Below are 18,363 nucleotides of genomic sequence, written 5' to 3'. Positions count from 1 at the left end.
GCAGACTCACTCTACACCGGGAGTACACTCGGGGCAGACTCACTCTACACCGGGAGTACACTCAGGGCAGACTCACTTTACACCAGGAGTACATTCAGGGCAGACTCACTCTACACCAAGAGTACATTCAGGGCAGACTGACTCTACACCGGGAGTACACTCAGGGCAGACTCACTCTACACCGGGAGTACACTCGGGGCAGACTCACTCTACACCGGGAGTACACTCAGGGCAGACTCACTCTACACCGGGTTACACTCGGGGCAGACTCACTCTACACCGGGAGTACACTCGGGACAGACTCACTCTACACCGGGAGTACACTCGGGGCAGACTCACTCTACACCGGGAGTACACTCGGGGCAGACTCTCTCTACACCGGGAGTACACTCGGGGCAGACTCACTCTACACCGGGAGTAAACTCAGGGCAGACTCACTCTACACCGGGAGTACACTCAGGGCAGACTCACTCTACACCGGGAGTAAACTCAGGGCAGACTCACTTTACGCCAGGAGTACACTCAGGGCAGACCTACTCTACACCAGGAGTACACTCGGGGCAGACTCACTCTACACCAGGAGTACACTCGGGGCAGACTCACTCTACACCAAGAGTACACTCAGGGCAGACTCACTCTACACCAAGAGTACACTCAGGGCAGACTCACTCTACACCAAGAGTACACTTAGGGCAGACTCACTCTGCACTGGGAGTACACTCGGGGCAGACTCACTCTATACCAAGAGTACACTGAGGGCAGACTCACTCTACACTGGGAGTACACTCAGGGCAGACTCACTCTACACCAAGAGTACACTCAGGGCAGACTCACTCTACACCAAGAGTACATTCAGGGCAGACTGACTCTACACCGGGAGTACACTCAGGGCAGACTCACTCTACACTGGGAGTACACTCAGGGCAGACTGACTCTACACCAAGAGTATACTCAGGGCAGACTCACTCTACACCAAGAGTACATTCAGGGCAGACTGACTCTACACCGGGAGTACACTCAGGGCAGACTCACTCTACACCGGAGTACACTCGGGGCAGACTCACTCTACACCAGGAGTACACTCAGGGCAGACTCACTCTACACCAAGAGTACATTCAGGGCAGACTCACTCTACACCGGGAGTACACTCGGGACAGACTCACTCTACACCGTGAGTACACTCGGGGCAGACTCATTCTACACCGGGAGTACACTCGGGGCAGACTCACTCTACACCGGGAGTACACTCGGGGCAGACTCACTCTACACCGGGAGTACACTCGGGGCAGACTCACTCTACACCGGGAGTACACTCGGGGCAGACTCACTCTACACCGGGTTACACTCGGGGCAGACTCACTCTACCCTGGGAGTACATTCAGGGCAGACTCACTCTACACCAGGAGTACACTTAGGGCAGACTCTCTCTACACCGGGAGTACACTCAGGGCAGACTCACTTTACACCAGGAGTACACTCAGGGCAGACTCACTTTACACCAGGAGTACACTCAGGGCAGACTCACTCTACACCAGGAGTACACTCGGGGCAGACTCAGTGTACACCGGGAGTACACTCGGGGCAGACTCTCTCTACACCGGGAATACACTTGGGGCAGACTCACTCTACACCGGGAGTACACTCAGGGCAGACTCACTCTACACCGGGAGTACACTCAGGGCAGACTCACTCTACACCGGGTTACACTCGGGACAGACTCACTCTATACCAGGAGTACACTCGGGGCAGACTCAGTGTACACCGGGAGTACACTCGGGGCAGACTGGGAGTGTAGACAGTAGACTAACTCTATTCCAGGTGGATAGTCAGTGCTGACTCTCTCTACCTGTCTCCTTTGGCTATTTTCAGTTTAGACAGTTATAGACAGTGCAGTAGGAGACAATTCGCCCCTTGCTGTCTCTCCAGAATTAAACTTGCCTATGAGTTACACTTTCCCCATCACCCTGCTTCTGATGCATTTTTCGAAGGCCTGTTTGAACTGTTAATTTTTGATGACCTGCTTGCCCCGGCCTTTCGACCAGGGCATCTCCGATCACAGCACCGAGCATCGAGAAATACTCCTCTTCCCCTGGCCCTGCCGACACTGGCCCTGGTCTGGGCACTAAACCCGACGAGGGACTCCACCTCGGCTCAGAGGGTGTGCAGCGATCAGACAAAGCTGTGTGGTCTGCATGTCCCTTTAAGGAGCTTGCCCTGTAGATAAAGGGCAGAGAAAGCACTGTCTGGGTCAGCAGAGGCTAAGGTCCCTGTGCATTGTAGTCCTCTAGGCACAGGGCGTGTACAGAGATCATACTGAATTTGTTAGTTTAGCTCGAAAGAAAGCCAGCAGAGATCTCCAAGTAAACCTAAGTCACGTACCTCACTTTGGTGCCATACAGGCAGCCAGGCAGTCACTATATCCTCCTCACTGGATTCAGGAATCACCTCATGCTGGACACAGTAGTTCTACCGACGCCCTTTTCAGTACTGATGTTTGTGTTCACTGCATCCAGTTCCTTAGCTCGTGCAGATTTTAATATTCAAAGCAAGTTGTGTTCCAAAATGTAGTAAATCCATTAAAGGGCAGCGCAGAGGTCAAAGAGTCTTTCCTGGACTGGAGAGGTCTGTGCAGAGTGAAACCGATCTCTGTCACACAGCATTCACACTAGGAACCAGGCCATTCAGCCCAGCTGGACTGTACTAGCACTTCCACTCCTCGGCTCAATTCGTTCTTATCAGCTTTCTATGCTGTTCTCCCTCAACTGGCTACCTTGAGTCTTGTTGTATACATCTGTCTCAAACACTGTACGGTGACCAGTGGGTGAGTGATGAGGATTCCCCTCCAAATGTGATGGTGAAGATGCTGTATACGAGGCTCTGTGCTGGACAATGGGGATTAGAATTGACGGCCGTTTGATGACCAGCACGGTCGCGATAGGGCAAAGGGCCCCATTTCACGGTTTACAAACTGTGCGATGATTGTACTTTCAATCCAGGTATCAGTGATAGGCAGGATTCACAGTCCTGCGAATCGGGTACCCGAGGTGTTCAGTGGAGACTGTGTCTGAAGTGGCCCCTTTAGGTTACTGCGTATACACAGACGGGCAAAACAAAACATTTAAAGGAACCTCACACTTATGTATATAATGCAAGCCACACCAACATAAAATGAGAGACAGCGTTGGTGACACAGCATTTCTTAATGTGCGTGGGAGGTTGGAATCTTGAGCAGTCAGGGTGGGAATATTTCCGATTGGATCCGAATGGAAATGGATGTGGGCTGTTGGAGGGTCAGTCATCTCAGCTCCAGGACATCTCTGCAAGGAGCTCCTCAAGGGCAGTGTCCGAGGCCCAGTCTTCAGCTGCTTCATCAATGTCCTTCCCTCCATCAGAAGGTCAGAGGTGCGGGGGGGGGGGTCACCGATGATCGCACAATGTGCACCTCCATTCGCGACTCCTCACCTGAAGCATTCCATTTTCAAACACAACAGGATCTGGACAATATCTGGGCCAGGGCTGAAAAGTGGCAAGTATCATTCACACTATATAAATGCCAGGCCAATGATTATCTCTTATAAGACGCAATCTATCCACTCCTCCTTGACATTCAACGGTGTTACCATCACTGAATCCCCCACCGTATCAACATCTAGGGGGTTACCATTCACCAGAAATTCATTTAGACTTGCCATATACACACAGTGACTACAAGAGCATGTCAGAGGTGAGGAATACTGCAGTGAGTAACTCACCTCCTGACTCCTCAAAGCCTGGTCCACCATCTACAAGGCACAAGTCACGAGTGTGGTGCGATACTCCCCACTTCCTTAACTGGGTTCAGTGTCGAAAAGTGTGGTGCTGGAAAAGCACAGCAGGTCAGGCAGCATCCGAGGAATAGGAGAGTCGACATTTTGGGCATAAACCCTTGATCATAAATGTGACGACCTAAGGGGTACAGTGAGAGAGAGGGACTCACGGAGATCCTTGTGGAGGGAGGGTAGAACTACTTCAAGGGTGGGCATCCTTGGAAGAGACTTTGCAGTGAGGTTGCAGCGACTGGGAGAAAGTGAGGACTGCAGATGCTGGAGATCAGAGTCAAAATGTTTGGTGCTGGAAAAGCCAAGCCGGTCAGGCAGCATCTGAGGAGCAGGAGAGTCAACGTTTCGGGCATAAGCCCTTCATCAGGAATGAGTGCAGCCCCGAAAAAACACTCAAGAAGTTTGACACTGTCCAGGACAAAGCAACCTGCTTGACTGGCACCACATCTGCCACCTTCATCATCCACCGCCTTAACCACCAACACACAGTCGCAGCAATGTGTACCATCTACAAAGGGCACTGGAGTAACGCATCAAGGCTCCTCTGACAGCACCTTCCAAACCCACGACCACTTCGATCGAGAAGGACAAAGAGAGCAGATGCATGGTACACCACCACCTGCAAGTTCCACTCTAAGCCACTCGCCATCCTGACTTGGAAATATACTGCTGTCCCTTCAGTGTGACTTGAGTTGTACTGCCCCCTCCCCCCCCCCCCCCCCCTCACAGCATGGTGGGTGTACCACACCAAATGGACCACAGCAGCTCAAGACAGCAGCTCATTACCACCTCCTTCTGGACAGACTGAGCTGGGTAATAAATGCTGACCCCGCCAGTAATGTCCAAATCCACATTGCTGCCCGAACCCTTTGGTCATTCCCAATTGACCAATCAATACAAAAGGAGGCCCATTTTTGCGAAAGTTTATCCCATCTCCTCAGTCTTTTCCAATTGTCATGGTCTGGTGGGAATACTGCACTGGAAAGAAGCCCCAACATTCCAGAATTGTTACAAATATGAAATATGACCAATTCCATCTCCAGGGTGGTTAATACCTAACCATGAGCACAATCTAAGTTAAAAGAAATTGACACCAGGTTTCATCAAAATAGAAAAACAAAAATGTATTTATTATAGCAAATCGATTCTCTAACAGGAGGTAAAAACAGATTATTAACTACTAACCTGCCTTTTTAAATCCAAGTGCACACACATCCTCATTCATTCATATGTACGATGCACAAACATTTGAGACAAATACTCCTTTTGGGAATATCGTAGATGGAAATTTGGATAATACAAGCACAAAGTCTGTGGGTCTAGACAAAAGGGATGGAATGCCTCACAGTTCCCTTAGGGTTTGTTGATGATATTTTGTGGTGATTCTCAATTTAACAGCCAGTCAGTTGGACCTAGGTCTTAGCTTGCATTTGAAATTTTACTTCCCTTTTTGAAAAGTCTTTGCACATAATCTCTTTGCCAATTAAAAAGAGAGTGCGATTTGGCTTTTAGCAGATCCTTGTCTCAACTGATCACCGGTCTGTAATAAACTACAGCAGACATGTTATTAACTGGGCATCCATGGACCCAAGAGTGTGTGAATTGATCAAACATTCCAGGTAGTCAAGAGATCCATACCATCAATGTAAGAAATGGAAACATAATGCAGGGGCAATACACACCATGTTATACTCCATTTACATCATAAATCACTTAAATAATGATGCAACTTTGCCTTAAATAAAACTTACCAGCAAAGAGCCTTCTCACTCACACCCTCAACTAACTAGTTGGTCAATCGCAAAGACTACGGTAAAACGGCAAAATTCCGGTAACGCCGGTTTATCGAGAGTGCCGGTTCATAAGGTGCCAATTAAATGTCTGCTGTATTTAAACAAATCCAAATTCTGTTGCTGATCTTTATTCCCAAGACACTTACACCACCATCTCACAATAGTATTCACTTCACCTGACGGTACGCTCCCATAGCTTGTGACTTCTAATAAACCTGTTGGACTGTAACCTGGTGTCATGTGAGTTCTGACTTTGCCCGCCCCAGTCCAACACCAGCCCCTCCACATCATCACCAAAGCATTGAAATCTAACTTCTTGTGAAAAACATAAGACATGTCTTTGTGGGACCCATGTGACCACACAGTTCCCCTTTTCTTCAGGTTATAATCTCTGCAGCGCAGCACCTCAAACTTCCATTTGCTGCAGTTTATATTTCCCAAGGAAATATCTGTCGCCCCAACACTGTGACCCTGTACATTTCTCCTTTTTGAATACTTGTTCAACGCCACAGAATTGTTGAGGGAAACTATTGAGCCCACCAGGTCTCCACTGAATGAGCACTGCGGCTCAGTTCCATTAGCCTGCCTTTTCCCCGCACCCTGTACATCATTCCCATTTAATTAAACACCCTGTGCCTCCATTGAGCTCACCTCCACCACAGTCCCAGACCCTGACTTCCTTTTGAAGTCCATGACTGAAGCTGCTCCCACTGCCCTTTCAGGCTGCTCCACAACTTGGGGGACAGTAGAGTTCAGGATCATCCTGCTGCCAGTACAGAGTGGCCCACTGAGCCTGGTATAGAGGCTGTAGTACCTCAGTCCCAGTGTGGGGACAGGATGGGGACAAAACTGGGCAAAGGAATTCCCATACTTGTGCCACGAACGTGCTGCCTCCCCCAGCATCAGCAAGGGAGAGAGCTGCACTGGGTCCCTCACTGCAGCCACTGTTCAGGAATCAGGCCAGAGGCTTGGTCACACATTTCAGGCTGAGGTGCTGTGTTTTAGATAAACCGAAAGGCCTGTACATCACCTCCCCGCTCCCCCTCAACTCTCCCTCTCAAGTGATGCTCTTTCATTACCTCACTTGTCATAGAGTTGTGCACCGTGGAAACAGACCCTTCAGTCCAACTCGTCCATGCTGACCAGATATCCTAAACTGGCCCAAATCCCTCAAAACCCTTCCTTTCTACTTTGGATTTGTACCTAGGTACTTTGTACCTAATATAGCACTGTGTTGTGACATTGTATAGTTTTCACTGTTCTTATATAACTTGAGTACACGTGACAATAAACCTCTTTCAACCCATCCAGATGCCTTTAAATGTTGCAATTGTACCAGCCTCCACCACTTCCTCTGGCAGCTCATTCCACACATACACCACCCTCTGCGTGATACAGTTACCCCTTATATCCCTTTTATATCTTTCCCCTCTCACCCTAAACCTATGCCCTCTAGTTCTGGACTCCCTGACCCCAGGGAAAAGACTTTGCCTATTTATCCTATCCATGTCCCTCATAATTTTGTAAACCTCTATAACGTCACCCCTCAGCCTCTGACGCTCCAGGGAGAACAGCCCCAGCCTGTTCAGCCTATCCTTATAGCACAAATCCTCCAACCCTGGTAACATCCTTGTAAATCTTTCCTTTACTCTCTCAAGTTTAACAATATCCTTCTTTTATCAGGGAGATCAGGATTGAAAAAGTGGCCTAACCAATGTCCTGTACAGCCGCAACATGACCTCCCAACTCCTGTACTCAATACTCTGACCAATAAAGGAAAGCATACCAAACGCCTTCTTCACTATCCTATCTACCCGCGACTCTACTTTCAAGGAGTTATGAACCTGCACTCCAAGGTCTCTGTTCAGAAACACTTCATATGACCTTACCATTAAGTATATAAGTCCTTCCCTGTGTGTCTGTGTGAGCGTGTGTCATAGAATCATTAAGTCATCGATGTACAGTACAGAAATAGACCCTTCAGTCCAACTGGCCTGTGCTGACCAGATATCTCAATCTCATCTCCTTCCATTTCCCAGCGCTTTGCCCATATCCCTCCAAACCCTTCCTATTCAAAGACCCATCCAAATGCCTTTTAAATGTTGTAATTGTACCAGCCTCCACCACTTCCTCTGGCAGCTCATTCCATACACAACACTATCTGCGGGAAAAATTTGCCCCTTAGGTCCCTTTAACATCTTCCCCCTCTCTCCCTAAACCTATGCCCTCTAGTTCTGGACTCCCCGACCCCAGGGAAAAGACTTTGTCTATTTATCCTGTCCATGCCCCTCATGATGTTGTAAACCTCTATAAGGTCACCCCTCAGCCTCTGACACTCCAGGGAAAACAGCCCCAGCCTATTCAGCCTCTCCCTGCAGCTCAAATCCTCCAGTCTCGGTAACATCCTTGTAAATCTTTTCTGCATCCTTTCAAGTTTCCCTGGTTGATATTTATCCCTTGGCCAACACCAGTTATAAACTGACCGGCCACAATTACATTGCAATTGGTGGGAGCTTGCTGTGCGTAATCTGGCTGCTGAGTTTCCTCCTTCACAGGTGACTACACCCCAAAAGGCTTCCGTGTCCAATAAAGGACACTTTGGAGTGAGCTGAGGCGATAAAGGACACTATATAAATGCAAACGTTTCTCTCTTTACCCTCTCGGGCAGACTGGGGCTGCAGTTGTTGGCTGCTGCCCAGGCTTTCAGGTACTGCCTTGCCTCCTGGGGTAGGCTCCTCATCTTGGTTTCCTCGGGACACAGGGAGCGGGGTGGAGGATTCCTGCAACAGACACACAAAACCATCACTAAACCCAACAACAGCCCGAGGTCTCCCCAACGAGTATCCACTTACTGATAACGGACTCTCTCGCATCAGCGTCGAAACCTACAAACATACAGTCTGAGAAATATACAGCGTGGAAACAGACCCTTCGGTCCAACTCATCCATGACAACGAGATATCCGAAACTGATCCAGTCCCATTTGCCAGCACTTGGCCCATATCCCTCTGAATCCTTCCTATTCATACACCCTTGCAGATGCCTTGTAAGGGGTGGCATGGTGGCTCAGTCGTTAGCACTGCTGCTTCACAGCGCCAGGGACCCGGGTTTGACTCTGCCCTCGGGCCACTGTGTGGAGTTTGCACATTCTCCCCATGTCTGTGTAGGTTAGGGTGAATTGGTCATGCTAAATTACCCCATAGTGTTCAGGGATGTGTAGGTTAGGGTGAATAGGCCATGCTAAATTACCCATAGTGTTCAGGGATGTGTACGTTAGAGTGAATTGGCCATGCTAAGTTACCCCATAGTGTTCAGGGATGTGTACGTTAGGGTGAATTGGCCATGCTAAGTTACCCATAGTGTTCAGGGATGTGTAGGTTAGGGTGGATTGGCCATGCTAAATTACCCATAGTGTTCAGGGATGTGCAGGTTAGGGTGAATTGGCCATGCTAAATTACCCCATAGAGTTCAGGGATGTGAAGGTTAGCGTGAATTGGCCATGCTAAATTACCCATAGTGTTCAGGGATGTGCAGGTTAGGGTGAATTGGCCATGCTAAATTACCCCATAGTGTTCAGGGATGTGTAGGTTAGGGTGAATTGGCCATGCTAAATTACCCCATAGTGTTCAGGGATGTGTAGGTTAGGGTGAATTGGCCATGCTAAATTACCCATAGTGTTCAGGGATGTGTAGGTTAAGGTGAATTGGCCATGCTAAATTACCCCATAGTGTTCAGGGATGTGTAGGTTTGGGTGAATTGGCCATGCTAAATTACCCCATAGTGTTCAGGGATGTGTAGGTTAGGGTGAATTGACCATGCTAAATTACCCATGGTGTTCAGGGATGTGTAGGTTCAGGTGAATTGGCCATGCTAAATTACCCCATAGTGTTCAGGGATGTGTAGGTTAGGGTGAATTGGCCATGCTAAATTACCCCATAGTGTTCAGGGATGTGTATGTTAGGGTGAATTGGCCATGCTAAATTCCCCATAGTGTTCAGGAATGTGTATGTTAGGGTGAATTGGCCATGCTAAATTACCCATAGTGTTCAGGAATGTGTATGTTAGGGTGAATTGGCCATGCTAAATTACCCCATAGTGTTCAGGGATGTGAAGGTTAGGGTGAATTGGCTATGCTAAATTACCCATAGTGTTCAGGGATGTGTAGGTTAGGGTAAATTGGCCATGCTAAATTACCCATAGTGTTCAGGGATGTGCAGGTTAGGGTGAATTGGCCATGCTAAATTACCCATAGTGTTCAGGAATGTGTATGTTAGGGTGAATTGGCCATGCTAAATTACCCATAGTGTTCAGGAATGTGTATGTTAGGGTGAATTGGCCATGCTAAATTACCCCATAGTGTTCAGGGATGTGAAGGTTAGGGTGAATTGGCCATGCTAAATTACCCATAGTGTTCAGGGATGTGTAGGTTAGGGTAAATTGGCCATGCTAAATTACCCATAGTGTTCAGGGATGTGCAGGTTAGGGTGAATTGGCCATGCTAAATTACCCATAGTGTTCAGGGGTGTGTGGGTTAGGGTGAATTGGCCATGCTAAATTACCCATAGTGTTCAGGGGTGTGCTGGTTAGGGTGAATTGGCCATGCTAAATTACCCATAGTGTTCAGGGGTGTGTAGGTTAGGGTGAATTGGCCATGCTAAATTACCCCATAGTGTTCAGGGATGTGTAGGTTAGGGTGAATTGGCCATGCTAAATTACCCATAGTGTTCAGGGGTGTGTAGGTTAGGGTAAATTGGCCATGCTAAATTACCCATAGTGTTCAGGGATGTGTAGGTTAGGGTGAATTGGCCATGCTAAATTACCCCATAGTGTTCAGGGATGTGTAGGTTAGGGTGAATTGGCCATGCTAAATTACCCCATAGTGTTCAGGGATGTGTAGGTTAGGGTGAATTGGCCATGCTAAATTACCCATAGTGTTCAGGGGTGTCTAGGTTAGGGTAAATTGGCCATGCTAAATTACCCATAGTGTTCAGGGATGTGTAGGTTAGGGTAAATTGGCCATGCTAAATTACCCATAGTGTTCAGGGATGTGTAGGTTAGGGTGAATTGGCCATGCTAAATTACCCCGTAGTGTTCAGGGATGTGTAGGTTAGGGTAAATTGGCCATGCTAAATTACCCATAGTGTTCAGGGATGTGTAGGTTAGGGTAAATTGGCCATGCTAAATTACCCATAGTGTTCAGGGATGTGTAGGTTAGGGTGAATTGGCCATGCTAAATTACCCATAGTGTTCAGGGATGTGTAGGTTAGGGTGAATTGGCCATGCTAAATTACCCATAGTGTTCAGGGATGTGTAGGTTCGGGTGAATTGGCCATGCTAAATTACCCATAGTGTTCAGGGGTGTGTAGGTTAGGGTGAATTGGCCATGCTAAATTACCCATAGTGTTCAGGGGTGTGTAGGTTAGGGTGAATTGGCCATGCTAAATTACCCATAGTGTTCAGGGATGTGTAGGTTAGATGGATTAGTCAGGGGAAAGTGGACCAATTGGGTAGGGGGAATGGGTCTGGGTGGGTTAGTCTTTGGAAGGTCGGTGTGGACTTGTTGGGCTGAAGGGCCTGTTTCCACACTGTCGGGATTCTTTTCCATGAAATGCTGTAATTGTGCCAGCCTCCGCCACTTCCTCTGGCAGCTCGTTCCAGAATTCAACGCGGGAGTCCGAAAGCGGCCTCACCGATGTCCTGGACAGCCGCAACCGGAACAACCTATGGTCTCGTGGCCAGCCTACCTCTTCCTGCAGCGGTACCGCTGGACGGGAGTCAGGCTGTCCTTGCCGAGCTGCTCCTTCAGTTTCGTGTAATGGACTTCATACCACAGCGACATGACATCTCCCGTCTCCTCACTCTTGCTGGCCTGGTGTCAAACAACCTGCCTGTTACTGAACGCAACCCCTTCCAGTGTTTGTGCTGCCATCCAAGTCTCTGACAGTGAAACATCTGTTACTGGACCCGGGGGGGGCGACAACACAGGGCACCACCCCGTCCCGGACATTGTTACAGACAGTCCCCCACCGCTTGCCTTGCGTGTCCAGGATAGACTTACCCTTGGTACAGGAATGGAAACGAATACAGCATGGCCAACAGAATTCATTCCAGTTAACCGGGACACTTGGCTAGCCCTGGTCACCATTCTCACTCCCTCCCTCAATCCATCCCAGCGGCTTTTTCACTCTCTCACACTGGGACATAAGGGTCTCAGCGGAAGGGGAACAAGCTCAGAGTTCAACTTCTACCATTCTGGTCGTGACAGGTTATAATTGTGCTGAGCTTCCATAGTCATAGAGTCATGGAAACAGACCCTTCGGTCCAACCCGTCCATGCCGATCCTAATCCCCAAACTGAACTAGTCCTACCTGCCTGCGCTCCAAACGTTTGTTATTCATGTACTTAGCCAAACGTCTTTTAAACATTGAAACTGTACCCGCATCCACCACTTTGACCCTTTGCGTAAAAAAATTGCCCTAGTCTTTTTAAAATCTTTCTCCTCTCACCTTAAAAATATGCCCCCGGTCTTGAAATCCCCCACCCTAGGGAAAAGACACCTACCATTCACCTTACCTACGCCCCTCATGACTTCATAAATGTCTATAAGGCACCTCGCAACCTCCTACGCTCCAGTGAAAAATGTCCCAAGCCTATCCCTATAACTCAAACCCACCGTTCCCAGCAACATCCTGGAAAGCCTCTTGTGAATCCTCTCCAGTTTAATAATATCCTTCCTATAACAGGGCGACCAGAACTGGGCACAGTGCTCCAGAAGAGGCCTCACCAATGTCCTGTACAACCTCAACATAATGTCCCATCTCTTATACTCAAAGGGCTGAGCGATGAAGGCAAACATTCTATATATCTTGTTAACCACCCTATGTATACCTGCTGCGCTTTCCCAGCACCACACTTTTGACTCTAATCTCCAGCATCTGCGGTCCTCACTTTCTCCTATGTATATGCAACACAAACTTCAAAGAATTATGTACCTGGACCCTTAAGTCTCTATGTTCTACAACACTAGTGTGGAAGACATTTACAAAGCTGTTGCCAGGACTCAAGGGTCTGAGTTACAGGGAGAGGTTGGACAAGTTCGGACTTCTTTCTTTACAGCCTAGGAGACTGAGGGGGGACCTTATAAAAATGTATAAGATATGACATCACCACAAACCCCAGGAACCCCCATCCAGGAAAAAGATATAAATAGAAAGCAGGAGACAACAGCTTCGCTTCACGTGGAGGTCGCCACTGATGATGTTACCTAGCCAGGTAATGAAACATCTGGATATCAAACCTACAGCTCAGTGAGCAAACCTACACCCTAAAGTGTATAAGATGATGAGAGGCATGGAGCGAGAGTGAATGCACTCAGCCTTTTACCCAGGATTGGGGAATCAAGGACTACAGGGCATCAGTTTAAGGTTAGAGGGGCAAGAATAAAAGGGAACCTGAGGGGTAACTGTTTTACACAGAGGGTAGTACGCATATGGAATGAGGGGCCAGAGGAAGTGGTTGAGGCCGGTACATTAACATTTAAAAGGCATTCGGACAAAGACACGGATAGGACAAGTTTAGAAGGGTCTGGGCCAAGTGCAGGGAAACAGGGTTATTGTGGTTGGCATAGCCCAGTTTGGGCTGAAGGACCTGTCTCCGTGCTATAGGACCCTATGACTACCCAAAACCCGACTTCTAATTGTACAACTCCTGCCCTTGTTTGGTTTACCAAAATGCAATACTTCACATTTATCCAAATTAAACTCCAACTTCCACTCTTCAGCCCAGTTATTCAATTGATCTTAAGAGCTTCTTAACTCATCAGATGGCCTTACATCTCCTACTGAATTTCATCCCTTCAGAATCCTAAATTATTAAAGGATCGGCTGAAGATTTTGTTTCTGTTTTCTATAACTAACGCGTCTGTGTACGTGTATATTTTCCTTATAGTCTCTCTGTGTCCTACACCCAAGAATTACTTTACAATAGGATTCTGGTGGTGCTGGGTTAATGTCTACACTGGGGCTTTCTTTGGTGGTGGAAGGTGTAAAGTGATTATGAGGGTTGATTGTCAGTCTGTAAATCCTGCCAGTATGTCTGAGGGCAGTTAACCAGAGCAGGAGAGTCTTCTGCGCAGAAGGCAACAGCTCGCCATTGTAGCATTACTGCCTACAAGCATGGACCATCCATATTAGGTGGACTGGCCATGCTAAATGCCCCTAGCATCCAGTGATGTGCAGGCTAGGTGGATCAGCCATGGGAAATGTGGGGTTACATGGATAGGGTAGAGGGGTGGGTCTTGGTGGGATGCGGGTCCAATGGCTTGCTTCCACATTGTAGGGAATCTATGATTGTATGGGTGTTCTCTGTTCAACCCTCAGGGATGAAGGTTGAAGGACAGACAAAATTCCCTGCAGTAGAGTTGCATTAAAGAACGCAGTTCTCCAAGTAAGATCTGGTCATTGTACTGTACATCGAGACAGCATGGTGGCTCCGTAGTCTGCCCTGCTGCCTCACAGCGCCAGGGACCCAGGTTCCATCCCACCCTCAGATGATTGTCTGTGTGGAGTTCGCAAGGGGCAGCACAGTGGCTCTGCAGTCAGCACTGCTGCCTCACAGCACCAGCGTCCCAGGTTTGATTCCAGCCTCAGGCAACTGTCTGTGTGGAGTTTGCACATTCTCCCTGTGCCTGCGTGGGTTTCCTCCCACAATCCAAAGATGTGCAGGTTAGATGAACTGGCCATGCTAAATTGCCCGTAGTGTTAGGTACATTAGTCAGAGGGAGTAGGTGGATTACTCTTCAGAGGGTCAGTGTGGACTTGTTGGGCTGAAGGGCCTGTTTCCACACTGTAGGGAATCTAATCAATAAGCCCTTGGCACAACGTGTGGAGATTTCCCCATTCCTTTCTCTCTTTTTACTCTGAGACTTCCATAGTTCAATGCACCATTTACAACTGTCGGTATGTGCTGCTGGCTCCTCTGAGAAGGAGAAATTCAAGGTCATTTTATTGCAATTCACCAATTAACCCCGCTACCCCAGTCATTGGGGATAGGAACAGTCCCAATTCTCACTCTCTCATTCTCACACTCCTTTTGTACAGTCTCATCGTGTGGAGATGTTTGGTGAGGGCAGGCTCATGCTCAGAGGCTGCTGCCATTTGTACCTTCCTGCACTGAAAACAGTTTCGCTGATAAATCATACCCTGGGTCTCTGCTCTTTGTTATTGTATGGCGAAAGCGTGCACTGCAGATGCTGGAGATTACAGTCAAGAGCGTGGTGCTGGGAAAGCACAGCAGGTCAGGCTGCATCCGAGAAGCAGGAGAGTCGACGTTTCGAGCAAAGGCCCTTCATCAGGAATGATGTTCTTGTGGTATGTCAGGTTTTGGCAGTTTGTCCAAATTGTACACACCCGCTCTAGCGTCCCATACCATTTAAAAATAACATCCAGTAATAGCTCTACAATCCAGCACCTTTCCAAAGGGAATGTGATCTACACATGAAAAGGAAAACGTTGAGGGAATACGTTGCGAGCTTGTGGGAGCAATTAGATAGGACGGTGTTCATCATGTTAACCCTTTACAATGTGCAAGAAACCTGTCTAAATCAGGTTTAATTATACGATTCAAAAGGGAATTACACTCATTTGAAGGGAGAAGACAGAGAATGATGCTGGTGAAGTGCTCATTCAGGCAGTCGGTGCAGATACAATAGGCTGACTGACCCCCTTCGAAGCTGTGATCCTCTACTGCAGTACTGAGGGAGGGCCACATTGTCTGAGGCACACCTTTTCAAAGAGAAGTTAAACCAAGTCTAATCTACTCCCTCAGGCAGACATAAAAGAGGAGCAGGAACGCTATTCCCAGTCTCCAGGTCTCCATCCACACTGAAATGAGATTCTTGGTGGTTACCAGATTGTTGACTACCTGGCTGACAGTTTTCTACATTGACAACAGTTGCTGCACTCCAAAGGGCTTCCATTACCTGCAATATTCCTGAAGAGTAAACACTAAACAAGTCTTCACTTCAATTGGATTCTGCTTCCGACCTTATTCATTTCTGGATTCTAAGGCTTGAGGATTTTTTAACAGAATCGTACAGCGTGGAAACAGGACCTTCGGCCCAAGTCCATAATGACCCTCTAAAGAGTAACACACCCAAAACTATACCCCGTACCCTACATTTACCCCTGACTAATGCACCTAACCTACACATCCCTGAACATTATGGGTAATTTACCGTGGCCAATTCACCCTAACCTACACATCCCTGAACACTATGGGTAATTTAGCATGGCCAATTCACCCTAACCTACACATCCCTGAGCACTATGGGTAATTTAGCATGGCCAATTCACCCTAACCTACACATCCCTGAACACTATGGGTAATTTAGCATGGCCAATTCACCCTAATCTTCACATCCCTGAACACTATGGGTAATTTAGCATGGCCAATTCACCCTAACCTGCACATCCCTGAACACTATGGGTAATTTAGCATGGCCAGTTCACCCTAACCTACACATCCCTGAACACTATGGGTAACTTAGCATGGCCAATTCACCCTAACCTACACATCCCTGAACACTATGGGTAATTTAGCATGGCCAATTCACCCTAACCTTCACATCCCTGAACACGATGTGTAATTTAGCATGGCCAATTCACCCTAACCGACACATCCCAGAACACTATGGGCAATTTAGCATGGCCAATTCACCCGGACCTACACATCCCTGAGCACTATGTGTAATTTACCATGGCCAATTCACCCTAACCTACACATCCCTGAACACTATGGGTAATTTAGCATGGTCAATTCACCCTAACCTTCACATCCCTGAACACTATGGGTAATTTAGCATGGCCAATTCACCCTAACCTACACATCCCTGAACACTATGGGTAATTTAGCATGGCCAATTCACCCTAACCTACACATCCCTGAACACTATGGGTAATTTAGCATGGCCAATTCACCTTAACCGACACATCCCAGAACACTATGGGCAATTTAGCATGGCCAATTCACCCGGACCTACACATCCCTGAACACTATGGGTAATTTAGCATGGCCAATTCACCCTAACCTACACATCCCTGAACACTATGGGGTAATTTAGCATGACCAATTCACCCTAACCTACACATCCCTGAACACTATGGGTAATTTAGCATGGCCAATTCACCCTAACCTGCACATCCCTGAACACTATGGGGTAATTTAGCATGGCCAATTCACCCTAACCTTCACATCCCTGAACACTATGGGTAATTTAGCATGGCCAATTCACCCTAACCTTCACATCCCTGAACACGATGTGTAATTTAGCATGGCCAATTCACCCTAACCGACACATCCCAGAACACTATGGGCAATTTAGCATGGCCAATTCACCCGGACCTACACATCCCTGAGCACTATGTGTAATTTACCATGGCCAACTCACCCTAACCTTCACATCCCTGAACACGATGTGTAATTTAGCATGGCCAATTCACCCTAACCGACACATCCCTGAACACTATGGGCAATTTAGCATGGCCAATTCACCTGGACCTACACATCCCTGAGCACTATGTGTAATTTAGCATGGCCAATTCACCCTAACCTTCACATCCCTGAACACTATGGGTAATTTAGCATGGTCAATTCACCCTAACCTACACACCCCTGAACACTATGGGTAATTTAGCATGGCCAATTCACCTGGACCTACACATCCCTGAGCACTATGTGTAATTTAGCATGGCCAATTCACCCTAACCGACACATCCCTGAACACTATGGGCAATTTAGCATGGCCAATTCACCTGGACCTACACATCCCTGACCACTATGGGTAATTTAGCATGGCCAATTCACCCTAACCTTCACATCCCTGAACACTATGGGTAATTTAGCATGGTCAATTCACCCTAACCTACACACCCCTGAACACTATGGGTAATTTAGCATGACCAATTCACCCTAACCTACACATCCCTGAACACTATGGGGTAATTTAGCATGGCCAATTCACCCTAACCTGCACATCCCTGAACACTATGGAGTAATTTGGCATGGCCAATTCACCCTAACCTAAACATCCCTGAACACTATAGGTAATTTAGCATGGCCAATTCACCCTAACCTACACACCCCTGAACACTATGGGTAATTTAGCATGGCCAATTCACCCTAACCTACACATCCCTGAACACTATGGGGTAATTTAGCATGGCCAATTCATCCTAACCTGCACATCCCTGAACACTATGGAGTAATTTAGCATGGCCAATTCACCCTAACCGACACATCCCTGAACACTATGGGCAATTTAGCATGGCCAATTCACCCTAACCTACACATCCCTGAGCACTATGTGTAATTTAGCATGGCCAATTCACCCTAACCGACACATCCCTGAACACTATGGGCAATTTAGCATGGCCAATTCACCTGGACCTACACATCCCTGAGCACTATGTGTAATTTAGCATGGCCAATTCACCCTAACCTACACATCCCTGAACACTATGGGTAATTTAGCATGGTCAATTCACCCTAACCTACACACCCCTGAACACTATGGGTAATTTAGCATGACCAATTCACCCTAACCTACACATCCCTGAACACTATGGGGTAATTTACCATGGCCAATTCACCCTAACCTACACATCCCTGAACACTATGGGTAATTTAGCATGGTCAATTCACCCTAACCTACACACCCCTGAACACTATGGGTAATTTAGCATGGCCAATTCACC

At 47.7% G+C, this 18,363-nt stretch overlaps 1 protein-coding gene across 5 annotated transcripts in view; it reads right to left on the bottom strand.

Moving 5' to 3' along the window:
- LOC122562859 (uncharacterized) overlaps nt 1-18,363 on the bottom strand; it is a 78,369-nt gene that overhangs the window by 51,550 nt on the left and 8,456 nt on the right. For 4 of the 5 annotated variants that reach the window (XM_088000330.1, XM_088000331.1, XM_088000329.1 and 1 more), the window contains exons 1-2: nt 11,356-11,477; nt 8,268-8,391 (exon numbers count right to left, since the gene is read on the bottom strand). The exons of the other annotated variant lie outside the window; for it this stretch is intronic. In XM_088000330.1, the coding sequence (XP_087856456.1) occupies nt 8,268-8,391; nt 11,356-11,450 (219 nt within the window). In that variant the 5' untranslated portion in view covers nt 11,451-11,477. Of the gene's footprint in view, nt 1-8,267; nt 8,392-11,355; nt 11,478-18,363 lie in introns of those variants that run through there. 5 annotated transcript variants of the gene reach the window in all.

The sequence above is a fragment of the Chiloscyllium plagiosum genome, unplaced genomic scaffold (genome assembly GCF_037043375.1).
Source record: "Chiloscyllium plagiosum isolate Xiang-an unplaced genomic scaffold, Cpla_swu_hap1 HiC_scaffold_24, whole genome shotgun sequence".
Taxonomy (NCBI): domain Eukaryota; kingdom Metazoa; phylum Chordata; class Chondrichthyes; order Orectolobiformes; family Hemiscylliidae; genus Chiloscyllium; species Chiloscyllium plagiosum.
This window is presented reverse-complemented; position numbering and strand designations above follow the sequence as displayed.